Genomic DNA, 18,680 nt, shown 5'->3' with positions numbered 1-18,680 from the left:
AATAATCTAGATATAAAAGCTCTTGTTACGGTGATCTTTGATGGATCATGTAACCTATTCAGAGTATAAATATGTAATGGAAATATTAGAATTTCTCTGATGAGCTTTCAATAGTATGTTCTGCAATTCAGTATCCACTTTTGTATAGAATCTAGAATGAGTCGACAACTCCTAGATGGATTGACCACTAGTACAGAGAAATAATGTTTTAAGGACGTCATTGGTTTTGTTCTTATTGTTCCACTCCAAGTGTTCCCTACTGTACTATTGCCACCATGTACCATGTTCTCGAATGATGATGCTCCTATATAGGTTGCCTATTAGTATAAAGCAGCTTATAAATAAATTGTAGCGCTACATTCATCTACTGAATTCCTAGAAAATATTTTTTCCCCAAAATATCTCACCACTTCAATTCATAGCTTTTCTCAGCTGAATCCTATGAATTGATGATGAAGATTCACTTTTCGAGCATACAGGCCACCACTGAGTAAGCTCTGAGAAAACGGCGCGGGCATATTTAACAATAATGCTCTAAAGAGCACAAAAAAGTATGGACGAATGAGGATATGGAATACTCATCAAAGGAGGAAAGGAGGAGAGAAAAAATATATAAAAAAAAACAAGATACGCATGTCCGGCCCTACTTGCCGTTCGGCCATGCCGCCGCTGCCGTGGCCGGTCCCCCTCACCCTTTTTTTAAATTTTTATTTTAAAATCTTGTTTCCTTAATCAAGGACTTCCTCACTTGATCAACTTCCGTGATTTTCCATATATTATCAAATATTGCTTCACACACCATATCGTTTACAAAGAAAGTGGTCCCGCAACCATTATGTCTTTACAGTATACTCCTTCCGTCCCTAATTAGATGAGCTATTTGGTTTTTAGTTTTGTCCAACAATAGATGAGCTATTTCACTAATCAAGGGGGTATTTCTAAAACTATCATTTTAATTGATTATTGTTACTATATGAAATATGTATAATTTGATAGTCATGTTTATATTCGTTGCGTAGGTGTTTTAAAATGCTTTTCAATAGTATAAAGTTTATAAAAAATCTTGGTATAATTTAAGAGATAAATCGTTTCTAAATTTTACTAATTATTGCCCATAAGGGTATAATTGTAAAAAACTTAAATATATCCACTTTCCTCCTTGCCTTAAAAGTTGTTCAAATTACAAATAGCTCATCTAATTAGGGACGGAGGGAGTATAATATTTTCAAATATTGGCCTTTATAGCAAAATCCTACTTGCTCTTCCAAGCAAAATTGACTGTTTCAGTCAAGATCAAACTCTTCTGAAATACAAAATAGTGGTCGAATGACCAACAAAAAATATCAAAATTCTCAGGAATGGTCAGCCATCGACATGGTGGCCAGTGTACCACCATGGCCAATCCTGGTCGATCCCCTTTTTCCACCATGGTCGGTCTATCACATATGCTGATTGATTATTCCTTGAATATACATCCTCATAATTAATCCACAGAAGATCATGTCAGGTTTCCTCAATGACTATTTATGAAGAATTATGCAAGTTAATTAACTGCCCACAAACGATGGTGAACTTCCTTTTTCAATATTCCAAATACGCGTTTAACATCCTTTATCAGAGCCATTTGTTGTGTGCTAAAATACTTCTTATCCTTTGAAGCCGTTGGTCCCAATTCAGTCTGACTATAGCTTTGAACTAAAGTTGACCATTGTGGATAGATCTCGTCTACCAGATAATACCCCTGGGTGTAATTAAGACTGTTAATGGTGAAATTACAGTGTGGTGAAATCCCATGCTTAAGATCTTTAAACAGTGGTAATCTATACAAATCATTGATGTCATTTTGTGAACACGGAAGTCCCAAAAAAAAAAGGTCAAATCCAACAATCATAACTACACGAAGCTTACAATATTACAGATGGTTTTGGATAGTGACCCTTATATTCACCTGCTCATTCAACTGGAAATGCATGCCACTCCCAATGCATGCAATCAAGACGTCCAAACATTCTTAGGAAATCCCTAGTTGTATTTTCAGCAATGATTCTTTCAACATCTATATGATAGGTTTTCGTCGGATAGTTGGACCAAAATGGTCGACTACTGTATGACAATACATTTTGAGAAACCTAAATGCGGTTGTTTGTCCAATACGGATGTACTTATCTGTGGAATCCGCTGGTACCCCATAACACAATATTCAAATAGATGTGATGATCTTTTGTTCGAGACTAAAGCCTCGTATATGTCATGCATCATACTGATAATTAGATAAAGGTTATACCTGACAAATCTCAAGAAAAACCTTTAAGTCACGCTGCGGTTCATGAAGAATCGACGCGGAAAATCTGCATCAGAATTCGCACAACCATGATTAAAATAATCATGCATCATCTTATCATGGTAAAAATGCCAATTTCACCACGTCTATCTTCTGTTGAAAACTTTTTGTTGGGTATAAAGGGTTTGGTATCATCCTTGAATATTATTGCAACGTAAAATTTCGCCGCTTTGTAGCCTCATTTGCATCTTCATCCAATTGACACAAAATCTCTACAAATGTTTCTTGCTCTTCTTCGTATACGGTTTCATCCATTTCCATATCTTTCTCCGAATAACCGAAATGAAGATTCATGGTTGAAGATTTTAAGTGATTGAAATTGAGAGAAAATTGATAGGATAAAAGAGTGTTCTAATTTTCCAGGATAAAATTGAGGGAAAAAAGATAGCCGTTGCAGAGACCGGCTCAAAACTACCAGTTAGCGGCAAGATAAGCAGCTGAACTCGACTTGCTAATGTCTTATGTTCACTTACGCGGCGTAATCTTGGCCGTTCGCTTCTTTTTCAGCCGCCAAATATATTTGTCCATAGTGGCAAACCATGTTCGCCGCCTTCCTATTTGCAAATTGCCATTCCGCCTAGCAGCTTCGATTTTAATTTTGTAGGGAACCTGATTAAAACTGGAATTAAGTGGTTGTGAAAACCCTTTCACGGAGTCAACCTGAAGGACAATCTGACAAATGCATGAAATAAAAGCGATACTAAGAGTAAAAAAGCCAGAGATGTTCGACAGGAAAAAAAGTGTGTTTATAACGCGTCCTAAATGTGTGTACTAGAGAAAAATATATTTACACAGATTTTTCATAAGTACAAGTTACAGATACCATCTAGACTATGTCTCCCAAATGGTTTTTTGTACTTGGGATAAAGAGTGTTACTTCTAACAAGAAGGATCCAATTCTGAACTCATGAATACAGAAAAATTACATAATACATGTATTACAGTTTGCGTGTGCTTTAGATACCTAAACAGTTGGAAGTTTGATCCTCAACAACATTATAGTACAAGGAAGATGATCCTCCATCAAACTTTGAGATGACTTGATGAGGTAATAATCCGCAGTAACGCTTTCCAAGCCGTGCGATGCAGATATCTAAGATTTTCTTGAACATGCCATCTTCTTGGATTAAGGGTTGTTCAATAAATTCTTTTAGAGGCATCCACTGTGGAAAGACATAGATGGCATAGGTATTTTCATCAGAAATTTGAATGCAACTCTAGGATACATAATGAACAAAACAGAACTAGCTTTTGAGTTATTTGGTTAGATTGTCTATTCGTTTTGGTCAGGTATCTCGTCATCTTCATTGCTTGATCTAGTTATTTCCTATTGTGTAAGTTTTTGTTTCTTTCCGCACTTTTGGAGATGCATACAACATTAGAGATGAAATTGAAGAATTAGTGCATGCTTGGTCGAATAGGGTTAGAAGTATTTACCTTAGCATCTTGAATTTCTATGTCATCCACTTTGATCTGAGAAGAAAGAGATCTTAGCATACAAATGAAAAACAAATCCGACTTTTCAAATGCAACATTGTGCGCGTGCCTGAAATATGACAAACAGACGTTCTTAGTAATTGGTACCCTATAACATAGACGTTAGCTAAAGAAGTCTTTGACTACTCCATTATACATGTGCCCTTGTTCTTAAGATTTTGTCTCCGTGTTAACCAAATGAAAGAAACTGCTGTATTGATATATGTATGAAAACATAGTTATTCCTACCTAAAAGCTATCACTTCAACAAACTCCGTATCAACCTGCAATACAGGGAAAAGTGGTGTTAGAATTTGGTGAGCAGATCCAATATGTTGTTGTGCACTGAGATTAAAAGGGTTAAAAGCTTGGGTATAATGTTTGGCAACTTACACCAGTTTCCTCTTTAATTTCTCTTACAACTCCAGTGTATATCTCTTCCGACTGGTTAATATTAACAAATAGAACAACAAAGAGAGGTGAGTTACATAATTAAGATTCTTAGGATCCAACTCAAAAAGCCAAAAAGTAGGATACACGATTAATCTACCAAGTGTGAGTAATGTGTACCTCAAGAATGAATCCCGTGGGTAATTTCCAACCGCCAACAAACGCTGGAGAACAATGCTTCTCTTGTACTACTAGAACCTGTGGTCATGAAGTGGCAAAATATGAGCCAGAAAGGTCAATTTTTGTAAAATGGAAAGGTTAAATCAACACATGTAAAGAAAAGGAAGTAAGACTAGAGCGTTTATACAGTGTCAATGTTACATATGAACATTATCAAGATTGTCAAATTTGTTAAACCGAAAAAAAATGGACAAGAATACAAACTGATATATCAAGTGCAGCAATCCAGAAATCATAAGGGTATATACCTCATTCTTGTCGTTAAGTACGAAACCCCCCACTCCAACTTGATGTGAAGCATTAGAAGGAAGCATACAAGGTCCTTCGGGAATCCAGTATGTTAACATTAAGTATCCTTCTTCGGCGTGGTGGTATTTGAAACCTCCCTGCAAACAAATAAAGTAAGTCCTCGGAAAAAGTATTCCACAAATGAAGAAAGTACAATGTACAAGTCTAATCTCAAAAATACTAGCAATTTTATGTTGAATTCACCTTTACTGCTACCGGAACGAGTTCTGACCGCTCCAGCGGTAATTTAAGCCAAACCCCTTTCTTCCCCTACAAATAGAATCCACAAAAGGCATACTCATCATCCAACTCAAACGATTCTATGGGTAGGTAGATCTTCAGGGTAAAATCCTTCTAAATTTATGAAACGTTACAATTACCTTTAGTTTCCAGTGTGAAAGTGAACTCTGAAGGAGAGAAGCAAAAGTATTAGAGTTAGATGGTAAGCTTTCAGGATAAACAATGACTCCGTCATATTCATCGTCGTAGGAATCCAGTACAAGTGATGAACTCGAAATAGCTCCATTTGTTCCAATAATCCAAGATGAATCACTTCCAATTCCGAACTTATTGTCTTGCCCAATCCAATCAACGGATTGTCTAGATCTTTTGACAGACGAGTAAGAAGCTTTAAGATAATTTCCTGAACAGAAAACCCAAACGAGAAGAAACTAAGATTAGCAAAAAAAAAAAAAAAAAAAAAAAAAAAAAAAAAATCTCAATTAACAACTAAGAATTTCATAAAGACCTTGAAAAGTTGAAACTCAAAAAGCATCCCAAAGATATGGGAAAAGAATGTATGATCTTAGGACACAGAAGAAGCACACAGATACAAGTATCTCCACAAGAAAACAGCTACCACCATAAATTATAGATCCATAACCAGAATGAATTAATTTGTAAGTTCCTTTAACATGGACACAGAACAAACCTTAAAATGTCTTTTGAGAACCTACCTCTACAAGAACAGGGTTCCTTTGAGATATTAACACAGCCACCACCACCACCTCTGCTGTTAACAAGTGAGTTTAAAGAAATCCTTCCGAAATTTGGTATTATTTCAGATACAGAAAGAGACTTCGAATTAAGCAATTTCAGTTCCATTACTAATTCAAAAATTATAAAAACTTAAGAAAAAAATATCCAAAACTAGAAACGTGTTTATAGACTGTCCAATTGAGAAAAATAAAAATCTGGTAGAAATCTTGAAAACTATAAAAGTCCAAACCCTTAAAAACAAACAGAAATATCTTGATATTTCATAACACGTATCGCTTGAAACAAGAAAAATTAATTTGGATTCACCGTCGAACGGAGTATGCTATGGATATTCTTAGATAAATTATTTTTACAGGGATATTGCACTTGCAAACAACAATCTAACAAGATATTACTACTTTTTATGTAAGACAGCAAGTTTACTACAAAGATTGATGAGAAACTGAAGATTAAGACTGGATTTATAAGATGAAGAACTGAAGGAGAGAAATGAAATGGATATCTTATGAATGAAATCTGTGATGGATTTTGTACATGGAATCAAAATCAGGATAATTATAAAGAAATAGTTGGAAGTACTGAAAAATGTAGAAAACGAGGGAAACCTTGTTCACAAAAATACCATACGAGTGCGAAGTGCGTGGACGCCATAAAAAGCACGTGATGCTTGCCAAAAGACGCAGGTGGTTGTTTCTTGGTCGGAAATTTCAAATTTACCCGTTTAAAGAGTTATTCGTAAGACACCCTTGATTAAATTCAATATATAAAGTCGTAACCGTCAATCAACATTCTTAGACTCCAAGCCCCCGTTCTCTCTGGTGGTGACCGATATGGCCATCATGACACGAAATCCGCCTACACGATGTTTGTTTGCATCTAATTCGCGATTTGGTTCTGAATTAACTCGTGACTCGCACTGAGTCAGGTGTTAGTTCTGACTCTCACCGAGTCAGATCTCAGACCGTTTGTTTTTTAAGTTGAGTCAGATCTGACTCACATCTAATTCTTGATTTGGATCCGTTTAAGTCAGGTAACAAAATACTTCTGACTCATGGGATCAAGTCACTGACTCACATACTTTTGAGTCATTTGAGCCATATCTGACTCAAAAAACAAACATATTGAATCAGATCCAGATGAGTCAGGTGATTTTACTCAGATCTAAACGAGTTAGATCCAGTTAAGTCAGGTAATTTCACTCAGATCTAGGCGAGTTAGATCCAGAAAACTCAGATGAGTCAGGAATAAACAAACGAGGTGCTAATAAACTGAAATAGGTTTATGATCGAATCCTGTCTTGTGATTAAAAATAAAATGTTTCACATAAAATAGATAAGATTCAATTAAAAATAAGTTAGCGATGAAAATGGTGATTCATCTTGAGAGAATATAATGAAGAAAAGAATAGTGCTCTTTACAGTGAGATCTTATTTTTTTGCATCTCTCTCTATCACTCCTTCATACTTGTATTTGTCTTATTCTGGTAATCGTCCTCTTTCTCTTGTCGGATTTCTCGATATTGTACTTTTACGGTATGTTCTTGTTACTTTGTATTCTCTTATTTCCGATCTTAAACTCATTGTAATCTTGAATTTCCATTAATAAAAGGTTCTGTGATTATCAAAAGAAGAAGAAAAAAAAAACGAAATCTCTCTACAAACACAAGCAATAAAATTACATTTCCATGATTGTCTTCAAATTACTTAAAACTATATAAAGAGATGCCATCGAAAAACTATGAACTCGTAGACCAGTAGAAAAAGAGACACTTCATATCATTAATAAAAAGAGTATAATACCAGTAATTCCTATGAAAAGTTCCTCTATTTCTTTTAACAAAACTATCCACCAAACAACAAAAGAAAAAAGATTTTAAAGCTTTCTCCCCATTGAATCATCCTCTTTAAACCTTTATTCTCGCAAGTTACTCCTAACATTCTCTTAGAATACCCATATGACCTTAAAACTATTTAAAAGTAACTCTAAATCATCTTGGTCTTTAGGATAATAAAAAAAATGGAATTGGACTATTTATACTTGGTTGTACATAAAATAACCATAAACCACAATCACATTCTTTAAAGAATCTATAGTAGGAGCTCGATTTCAGCAAATAATCGGACTAAAAACACAATTTTTCGAGAAAGCCTATGGTCCAAGTAACCTTGTGAGGCAAAAAATTAAAAAAGAAAAAAAAAAAAAAAGAAAGAAAAACCATCACCTTCTATAACATTCTAACATTTAGGCACAGAGAAAGAATTATCCTTCAACCAAAGTTTATGATGGCATGCATCCACAAAAATATTTGTTTTTGCAGAAGATTAAATTACTGAGTTATCTCCACAATTTCAGCACATTGTAACTCTCTATTAGAGCTAAAACTCCAAGCTTGAATATTGTAAAAAATAACTATCATACTTTAATTGGGAGCGTCTTTAGAACAAAGAGCTAAGGTTAACATTCAACAATCATTTACCCTTCAAAATAAGTATCTATTATCACCTCTTACCTACAGAGTAGATGTATCTTGTACTAGAGACTTGCTTTTAAGAATGTCAGCACACAAACTTTTTCAAACACATATTTATGGAAATTATTGGTGTGAAAGGTCATAGGATTACCTCCAAAGTTTGGTTAATGAAAACTCTCTAAAAAGCTTATTTTTTTCATTTCCATATCTTCAAATCCATTTAGCATGCAAACTTTGTTCAGAAGTATCAGCTTTATAACTAATACCAACTCTACTTTTCTGCTCGGGGAAATAAACTTCATTCCAAGAAGATCAAGCATCTTTATTGCAAAACTAGAGGTAACCAAAAGAAAATGCCTCATAATATCTTCCACGTGTTATCTCCTAATTTCGATACTATGGACCAAGATTTAGAAGTCTCCATCATAAGATAAAATTTGCATGGAGAACGAAACGTATCTCATATCCAAAATGTGTCAGGCAAGGTAGTTAATATCACGTATCGGTATCGTATCGGTCGGGTCATATACACCTATACAAGTGATAATATCTGTTTTTACAGGCGATACATCATTTAATATAGAATTTCAAATAATTATAAAACCATGGTAAAAAATAATAAGAATCATACACATATCTCAAATTTCCAAAATACAAGGTGATTTATTAGCCAACGTTGTGATTGTTGTCCCATTATGCCGGTAAATATTTTTTATTATCCTTCATATTTATCTTTTATATTTCTCAGCCTTGCAATCGAAATATGGTTTCCATCTTATATCTTATTATATAGTCATTGATTTTATATTATAAATATATTAGGGCTTTTGACCTTCTTCACTCGACATTGTACTTGTCTGTAAAGACTAGATGCATGTTGATGAAATATTTATTCACGAAACAGATATTATCGATGTACAAGTAAAACCGATCTATAGGCATGTACCGGCCTGTACAACCGATAATATCATTTCTCCTTTGTATCGCCGATATTTTTGATATCGTATAGGTATTTTCCGATATCCGATAAAAACCTGTAATATCAGCCTGTACAACCGATATTGTCTACCTTGATGTCAGGTAGTGTGGAGTCTTCTTGTGGTCCAAAAAATGCATTTTAACAAAAAAATTCTCTCGTGACCAAAATGCACCCAACAACCGAAATCTATGTTGTTGATCAAAACTTATCTTAAAATATATTAACTTTTTCTCTTTTTAGAAAATATATGCTATATGATCAAAAACAGAGTCATGATCCAAAATCCACGTGTAACTCAAAAGGTGCCTAGTGTATTAAAATACACAACTTCGATCCATATGTCACTGGTAACCCAAAACACGCTATGTAACACTAAATTTGTCTCGTCGCCCAATATTTGTCATATCACAAAAACTCAGCCTAACTCGGGTCCAAAATCGTTCTCATGTCAAAAAAGCAAGGTTTTCACCCAAAATCTCCCCTTCAGACCCATGTATATCATGATATCGACATAACGCTACATGAGGTCCCAAAATACTCTAAAAGTACTACCTTTATATCATTAAAAATATCCCTTCACTTTAAACCTTATTTGATATATAGGAATCCAAATCTATCCCATGACCTAAAATTCCCCGCGGCTCAAAATCATTATCGCGACCAGAATTCAACTTCACGATACATAATATACTACCACATTGACCCATAGGCTTTGTGATATAAAATGTGCAATGAGACCTAAAATCTACTCCTTTTCTAAAATCTCAAATATGAATCATGCTCTAATCTCGTAATGTGAAATTTTCTTGATCTAATCTCGTAATATGAAATTCGCTTGGGGAGTCAAACCTAACCTCGTAATCCAAAATTTACTTAGCGCCATAGGTAGGAGCCTGAAATTTAAATAAGGGGAAGCAGAACCTAACTAGGTGATATGTAAGAAAGCAAAAAATGGACTTGCAAGGCTAAAATCTTAATATTAGGCTTGAGAGTCAATTGGGTGCGCAAAATCACAGAGCACACCCTTGTTTTAAAATAGCTCAGGCCTCCACAGTTATACATAGGGCTTCAAATTTATCCCATAACTCAGAAATTTCTAGTGCGAACAACAAATATTAAGCGCAACTCTTATGGTAGGGATGTATAAACAACGACATTTCAAGGATAATCCATATAAATAGGGATTATCAGAATCTTGTAGATATTTTTTCTACTATGGAAAATCTAGATAGATATTCATAAATCTGGACCCATATTATCTTTTTGCAATTTATATACATTAGAAAAAATAAAAGTAAAAAAGACTATCATCCTGTCAAACAAATAACATGATTTGTTTTCAAATAATTAAAAAAATAAATAAAAAGTTGTCATATCCGGTCATTGGGGAATCGAAAAAAAAACGAAAAAGAAAAACAAAGCACATCCAGATTAATGTCTGGATGGACTTTCCATAACTACCTCCACATATTTGAGGGATTCCCTCCGGACTTCACAAACACATGGATGTTAAGATCATCCATAATAACATTTTTTGATTCATAAGATATAGATCATCCATAATAACATTTTTTGATTCATCACAAAGATATAGATAATTTTTTCCTCCATAGGAGTTGTCCTAGAGTGACCGGAAATTTACCACTGACCCAAAATAAGATTTGTCCACGATTTGCCTCGATACCGGAGTTGAACCCCATATCCCGAACCTTCACCTTTGTGACCCAATTCTCGTTAGTCAAAACAGCTAGTTAACGTGCACTTAATTCGCTGTGAACACTCAATAGTGCTGCTTATATCAGAGAGAAGGCGAAGACGTTTAAATAAATCAGATGATTCTACGGGGACCTTATTCGGAAAATGAAAGTATAAGATGCTAAGATACTTTTCCTAATCAATTCAACTGTGTACTTTAGCAGGTGTGTCATGTGTGGTTGAGGTTTTAGAAAAAGATTTTAAGTGGATAAGGACCTTAATTGAGATGCTAACCAGTAGTACGTTTAAGTAAGAAGTGGTTAGTTTGGTCGATTCTGATCATATTCCATGGTAGCACCAAACCCATAATTGCTTTAAATATTTTCCCGGTCTCTCCAAAGTTCCAAACACACCAAATATACCCCTGCCTTTTTTCCTTTTAGAAATAGACCGCTCTTCACAAATTTGGTATCTAGGAAAACTATACAAATTAGACATCAACCTCCAGCAGTTGATTAATTCCAAATTGATCGTTATATCATGACACTCCGTTTCCACCTCCTTTGGATGATGATAGCGCCCACCTTTCTACGTATCTGGTGGCACTCATTTATGTGTATCTTTGAGCGTTAGTTTTGGCCAGTACCAATGGTACTACCATATTTTTTCTCCGTACAGCTGCATGCGGATAGGATACAGACACCCGAGATGGCAAACCATGCCCAGTAAGTAACAACTGATTAGTTTAACAAACATACGTATAGCAATCTATGTCGAGACAAAGTTAATTTGTTAACCCAAATTAAAAATGAGTTGAAGTTTACCACACTTAATTAAAAATGATTAATTATACTTATGAAAACTGAAGAATGATTCAATCCGACTTATCATCCACCAACTGAAAACTTTAGGTATCCATCCGCATTCGTGATAGCATCACCCCACTTAAGTAATCTGAAATATTAACTACTAAAACAATGGAATGCTGATTATTCAGTTGCCAAATTAGGTACCTTATAGAAGTAGTAAAATAATGGTGTTGGTTGTTACGGTAGTGGACGTGATTGAGGATTACAAACGAGATGTTCATCATTTTTGTCCGTGGGTCAAGTGGAGGTCTTGTCAGCAGAACCCACACTCTTGGGTTTAATGCAAAATATATGAGGTATTACGTAACATAACAACGGAGGAGCCAATAAACAATGGTGATATCCACGCATGAATCTACAAGGATTTCAAGAGATTGGTTGAGATTGGATAAGTGCTGAATTATATCACTTAAAATATCTGTTTCATCTTTTTTGTGAGGTGCCACTTGTTTTGTCTGCTAATTTGTCGCAAATGTGATGATTCATTTTCGTCTCACTTGGTTGAATCTACCTCATAATACACACAGTAATTGTCGTACTAGGGAGGTGTTTGAGTGGACAGCCAAATCGAATGAGTCCTACTAAAATTATTCTCCATCTTGCTCCATCTCTTAAAAGATGGAGCTAACAAAAGCAGACAACATCATCACTGGCATCAATCAGGGGTAGAATATTGGATTTGTCAATTCTAAGCATAATTTTTTTTATTATTTCTAGAGAAACTTAGTCGTTTACCAAGAAAAGGGTAATCTGGCGTCAAATGGACGAGTAAAGTTTGGGCATGGGTGAAATAGACGTGGACCATTTAAATGTTTAGCCGACAAAAATACCCTTTAATATATCTTCTCTATACACTGCCTAGAATATTCGCTTTTCCCTTTTTTTCCGTCATCTCAAATGAAAAACAACACCAGTCACCATCGTTCTTTTTCTCCATCGTATGTCTTCTCCACCACAATCATCTTTATTCATCATTGGAATTGGTTTCTCCACCGTCTGCTCACCATAAACGACATCAACAGTGTTATCATATTTGACCGCCGTCTGCACCATCAATAGCAACATCATTGTTGAAATTGATAATATCATAATTGAAATCGATCTCTCCACCATCTGCAAACACCAACACTAACTCCAGAATGAAAGATTTCTAACCTAATTGGGGTTTGAATCGATCAATTTCATAAAATGACTACTAGAACTCGTAAGTTTTCAAACCCTAATTCCGCATTTTGATCTATTTTAAGAATGGCTTGATTGACTTGTTGAATTTGTTGATTTTATCTTCATTTAACTGGATGTAACTTGATTTTAGCCGGTTATTGTAATAAACTTAATGGTTATGTTATTGGATAAAACTGGTTTGCATCCGGTTATATGTATTGTATTGTATGACTAAGAAATCACAAGCAAAAGCTAATTCTCCATTATCGAAGTCATGCTCGGCAGGTGTTTGTAAGAATGCCCGAGTGAACAGTGCTTTGTAGTTTCAAGTTCGGAAGGGTTTTGACATGTAGATTATAGGGGTTGTGTTGCTGGTGTTAGCCAGGGTTCAATGGATGTGAATGAGTGTGGTTAGCAGCGGCTAAGACTAGATTTAGAAATCAAGATGAAAAAGGAACTAGCTTTAAGATATGAAGTAACTGGTTTTCATCTGATACATGCAGAAACTTGTTTTCATCTATCTTTAAGATAAGGTGTAACTTGTTTTCATCTGGTACATGCAGAAACTGGTTTTCATCTAGCTTTAAGATAGGACGTAACTGGGTTTCATCTGATAAGAGTTTTTTTGTTCAATTTAAACATATGAAACTGGTATCATCCTGTTTTAGATTGAGTTGAATGTATTTCATCCTAATATAAATTAGGATAAAACCATGTTTTGTATTGAACTGATTTGTCTTCATCCAAGTTTAAATTAAGATGAAACCGGTATCATCATGTTTAAATATAGTTGGATTTATCAATCCATGTTTAAACTAAGATGAAACTGATTTCATCCTGGTTTAATTTGGGATATATATATTGTTTCATTCAAATTTACATGAATTGAATTATGTTTGACATTGTTGTAAGAAGCAAAAGTGGGAAGAGTACTGAACTAAAAACAAAACCTAGGCATCATGTGAAGTTCATTAGTGAATTAAAAACAAGGCGCGTGAATGATTTGAAGGTGGTTGCAAGACGGAATGTAGCGAGACACCTATAGCATTAGATTACAAAAAAAGTCATTGATGCAGTTTGTTTAACCTTTTTAAAGTTATTGATGCAGTTTGTTTAACCTTTTTATTTGTAAAACTCTACTTTGACTACATTTGTGAAAAGTACTATAAATTTACTTAAATTAGCATATTATTATCTTGCTGATAATTTCTTATAATCTTTTACCAGAACATGTGGGATGAAACCAGTTACATCATAGTGCAAATGTATTTTTTTTTTTTAGGTTAGAATATAGGATAATACCAGTAACATCCTGATGAATTTTTCAGAATATACAGGATCCAGTATCATCTTATCATCTTTGGGAGATTTAAGCAATGCGTGTATCATAAAACCTCATGTTATTGCATTGTGTTTCCACCAAAAATGTTTGAAGGCATGGGTCTTGGTATTTGCATTCTCCATATAATGTTGCATAAACCCTTAATGTACTCATTTGATCGTCCCGAAGTATGCTGCACATATAACTGATTGTGAAGTCTGATGTGCAAGTTGAATACACATTGTTGGAAAAATATTTGATGGAATTTTTGTTTGCGGCAACAACACCATTATGTATTCTTGTCGGACTCTTGGTATCAAGATTTTACAGAAAAAGTAGCCCTCATGTGTTGATCACCAAAGGACTTTAAAAAGCTGCATCAGCAGGGCTCTTGGTTATATGGCGTTAGTAGACGTACTAGCAACACATTTTATGGGTAAAAATTGCAAGGAAGTATAAAGCTTCAACTCAAATCATATGTTGTTGTTCTTCTTAGTGATGGTGGGATGTCAGTTATGGCGATGTGGGCTTAAAAATCCATCCTCGAAGATATAGGATTTGATATACTTGTAATAGAGCAGTAGTACCTTTAGTGACTGTTTTGCTGAACTCCTTTGTGATAGTGGTAACACAATTCTAAAATTTTCATTTTTAAACTTTATAAAAGATTTTTGACCCATCTTCAATACCAAATATGTGTTAGACTAGATGGATGCATAACACAAGTCAAATCAGTACCAAATATGTCATTTGGATGTGTGCGTTCTCCGTGTTGACTACACCAGGTGGTATCAGAATAACAATTGAAAATGGAATCACAAATTTTTACAATGAAAGTAGTCACACGACTCCAATCGTACAAGGGGTTATTAATGCAGAAAATGTCTCAAAATATACATAAAGAAATTCAATGATTATCCTCCTTTTAATTGTTGGATAGAAGTACGGGAATTTATTCTCTATGTGTGTTAATATCTTTTCTTAATGTTCATATAGTGCCAAGGTAAATCGCAACTCGTTCAATATACTCAAATATACTAGGGATATGAGCATATATTTGTGCGTTATATAACATATTTTTGCAGATGGAGAGATAAATGCAAGGGTATTTTTATCAAAGTTGGGTAAAATAACCAAATATATAGGAAATTTGAACAATATCTTTTAGATTCCAGGATATTAGAACAATATCTTTTTTACATCTATTATACCCAAGAAAAAGATTTCAAGGGATATTGAACCAATTTTATGTTAATTATATGGGAATAAGAAAGCTCAATAAATTTGAGGTCATGGAATCAGGTGTCATTATTATTATATTTATTTTAAGCACACGTCTTGAAGAAAGTTATCGATATGTCTCAACAATTTGAAGAAGGTTATCGATATGTTTCAGAAATTGGAAAAAGTCAATCCTAGAAAATCAAGATGATCAGCGACTCTATTAAAATGACAACAACACTAGAAAACCATATCCAGGCTTAACAAGTGCTGATTTTTAAACAACTCTTGTAAGGAGATCATAAGTGATAATTGGAAATCGCATGTTAGGGGTTCTCATGCTTTTAGGCGTACTAGATCTCTTAGTTATGTGAAACACGTTCTTAGGGAGTAGAATATTAATACTTTTGGTAACACCAATTGAAGCTAGATCAGGATTAGTTAGCAGTTATTAGTGGTAATAACTATGATAAGAATTAGTCTAGAGTGAAGGAGATTGAAAATGATCTTAGATATTGGTACGATGTGCAACAAGATCTCTATTCGCAAAGAGCAAAGAAAAATATCATTTTTTATGGTGATAGGGATACTAGGTACCTTCATGATAACGTCAATTTTAGGAAGCGAAAGGCTCATATTGACTCTACTATTCAATCCGATATAGGTGTCTGGTTGACTGATAAAAATAGTACAGTAAAAGCTCCATATATTAATAACCTTGGGACTTCACAGAATTATTAATATATGGAGTTTATTAATATAGGGAGGTGTACCATAAAAATAATTCTTTTTGCTAATTCAAAGTATGTAAAATGATATATAATGGACATGGATGTCTTCATTAAACATCCAAATGAGCAAGAAGTTGTATATGATTTGACCGAAGAAGAAATCATCGATGGAATTAGACAAGAAGCATTAAATATGCTCGAAAAGTTGGAAAGGTGTTGGCCTCAACAAGAATATGCTCATAATGATGAGGTCTTGCGCATCCGCAAATCGAAAGATGCGATAACAATCTAAAAGGTTGCATCATTTTCTCAAACAACTATAGATAAGTATTTAATTTCATCTTATATATTGATGCAACAAGATCCATAAGTTTCCAATAATGAAGATTATATTAATATATGGAGGTAAATTCTTTATGGCGGGACCGAAAAAATCCATTAAAATGTGGAGGTTATTACTATTTATAACTGGCCCAAGTTGGGACTATGATTTTTTATTAATATATGGAATATCAATATATGGAGTTTTTACTGTATAAGTAATGAGCTCAAGAGAAATTTCTCTCATATTTTTTGTACAATCAATCCTCCTAATTATGATTGTATACATAATGATATTACTCCACGTATTTTTGTTGAGGATAATGCCTTCCTTTCTGGTGCACCTATCACCAATAGGTTAAGGATATTGTTTTCCAGATGCAACCTTGGATAACACCGGGACCTGATGGGTATCTTCCTGGATTTTTTACCAGGAGAGGTGGGGTGTAGTGGCTGACGATACTGTTAAAGTAGTGCAAGTTTTTTTCACTCGAAATTTCTCTTAAAACAGATGAATCATAGTTTCATCTCTCTTATTCCAAAATTTCAGTATCCCAAGCGTGCTTCTGTCTTTAGTCCAATAATCCTAAGTAATATTTCGTATAAGATCATAACTAAGCTGTTATCTAGTAGGATTAAGAAAGTCATGGATAAATTTATTAGTCCCCGCCAAGCTGCATTTCTTTCTTGTAGACAAATAACTGATAATATAGTGCCTGCTCATGAAGTTGTTGATAGTATGAGAAAATGTAAAACTAAAATTTATAAAGCTTATGGCCATAAAGTTAGATATGTCTAAAGCCTTTGATAGGGTAGAGGGAGATTTTCTAATTGACGTGCTTAGAAATCTAGGATTTTATGATAATTGGTGTAAAATGATATATGTTTGTGTGCCAACTGTTTTTATGTCTGTGCTAGTTAATGGATCGCTTGGGTGATATTTTTAAACCCACAAGGGGTCTTAGATTGGGAGATCCCCTATCTCGCTATCTGTTTATTATTTGTATGGAGGGATTTCAAGGCTCATCCTTGCTGCTGAAAGGGGTGATATGGAAGGAATAAGGGTAACTAGAGACAGTCTAGCAATAAGCCAATTATTTTTTGGCGGCGACTGTCCCATTTTCACGGGAGCTAATAACAAATGTGACAATTATCTTGACAATATCATTAAGATTTTTAGTAGGTATTCGGGACAGTCAATTGATTTTGAAAAGTCTAGGAATGCCTTTAGTCCCAAAATGAATGCTCAAATTAAAATGCAGATTGCTTATACTCTAGGAATTAGGTGCTCTTCAAGACAAGTAATTAGGGGTTTCTCTTCTTATACAAAAGAACAAGATGGAGATTTTTGGGCATCTAAGGGAGAAATTTCATAATCGGTTAGCAGCTCAGAAGAGGAAACACCCTAACCATCCTGCTAGAATTTTTATGACGCAAGCAGCACTTGGGTCCTTAGCATGTCACCACTTGGCTGTTTTTCCTATTGAAAAACCGGGGGTACTACATCATACCCATTATTTTGTTTGGCAATATGTATGGACTAAACCTTAATAATATTTTGAGAGTAAAAACTCAATCAAAGAATAATACTAAAGAGTTTATCTCTTTTTCTCAAATCAATCAGAAAATCAAACAAATAGAAATCTACGAGCCTAAGTGATGTGAGAAATACTTGGACGATACCAAAGACCAATATCCAAGATCAATCAAAATCCTATCCAACAAACAAGGTCGGATTTATCAATGATTATTGATTAACACACAACCTGTGATATTTCAATTATAAAGATAAACAGTATAATGCGGAAAAGAAATAACACAGACACCAGAAATTATGATAACGAGGAAACCGAAAATGCAGAAAAATCTAGGGACCTAGTCCAGAATAAACACACACTGATTATAAGTTGTTACACCAATTTCCTACTATCTATTCGGAATAGATGTAATACCTGCTCCAGTTGTATTCAAGCACTTGTAGAACTCATAGCAGAACACTGATTCTCTTTAAGGATTCTTTTCATAAAACTTCTAGCAGAACACAAATTCTCTTTAGAAGTTATTCTCGAAAATCTTCTGGCAGAACAATGTTCTCTTCAGAAGCACTCTCAAAAATCTTCTAGCAGAATGTTAGTTCTCTTTAGAAGATGTAACAACAACGTTGATACTTTTCGA

General features: G+C 34.4%; 1 protein-coding gene across 1 annotated transcript; it reads right to left on the bottom strand.

The window, feature by feature from the left end:
- Window positions 1-3,063: 3,063 nt before the first annotated feature.
- LOC113302550 (nudix hydrolase 8-like) lies at window positions 3,064-6,352 on the bottom strand. The gene is made up of 9 exons (XM_026551480.1): window positions 5,692-6,352; window positions 5,116-5,378; window positions 4,940-5,005; window positions 4,696-4,833; window positions 4,388-4,465; window positions 4,211-4,261; window positions 4,067-4,101; window positions 3,779-3,887; window positions 3,064-3,504 (listed from the first exon to the last, which is right to left on the bottom strand). Exons 1-9 carry the CDS (start codon window positions 5,837-5,839, stop codon window positions 3,298-3,300), a joined length of 1,095 nt encoding a protein of 364 aa, XP_026407265.1. The 5' UTR covers window positions 5,840-6,352; the 3' UTR covers window positions 3,064-3,297.
- Window positions 6,353-18,680: the final 12,328 nt, after the last annotated feature.

The sequence above is a fragment of the Papaver somniferum genome, chromosome 8, assembly GCF_003573695.1.
Source record: "Papaver somniferum cultivar HN1 chromosome 8, ASM357369v1, whole genome shotgun sequence".
In the NCBI taxonomy this organism is placed as follows: domain Eukaryota; kingdom Viridiplantae; phylum Streptophyta; class Magnoliopsida; order Ranunculales; family Papaveraceae; genus Papaver; species Papaver somniferum.
The sequence above is the reverse complement of the archived record's forward strand: the minus strand, read 5'-3'. Positions and strand labels throughout refer to the sequence as shown.

Coding starts and splice junctions, on each gene's coding strand:
- LOC113302550 (XM_026551480.1), bottom strand. CDS start 5,839: ATGGAACTGAAATTGCTTAATTCGAAGTCTCTTTCTGTATCTGAAATA. Junction 4,834..4,939: donor TCGTTCCGGTAGCAGTAAAG/GTGAATTCAACA, acceptor ATTTGTTTGCAG/GGAGGTTTCAAATACCACCA. Junction 3,505..3,778: donor TAGAAATTCAAGATGCTAAG/GTAAATACTTCT, acceptor GTCTTTCCACAG/TGGATGCCTCTAAAAGAATT.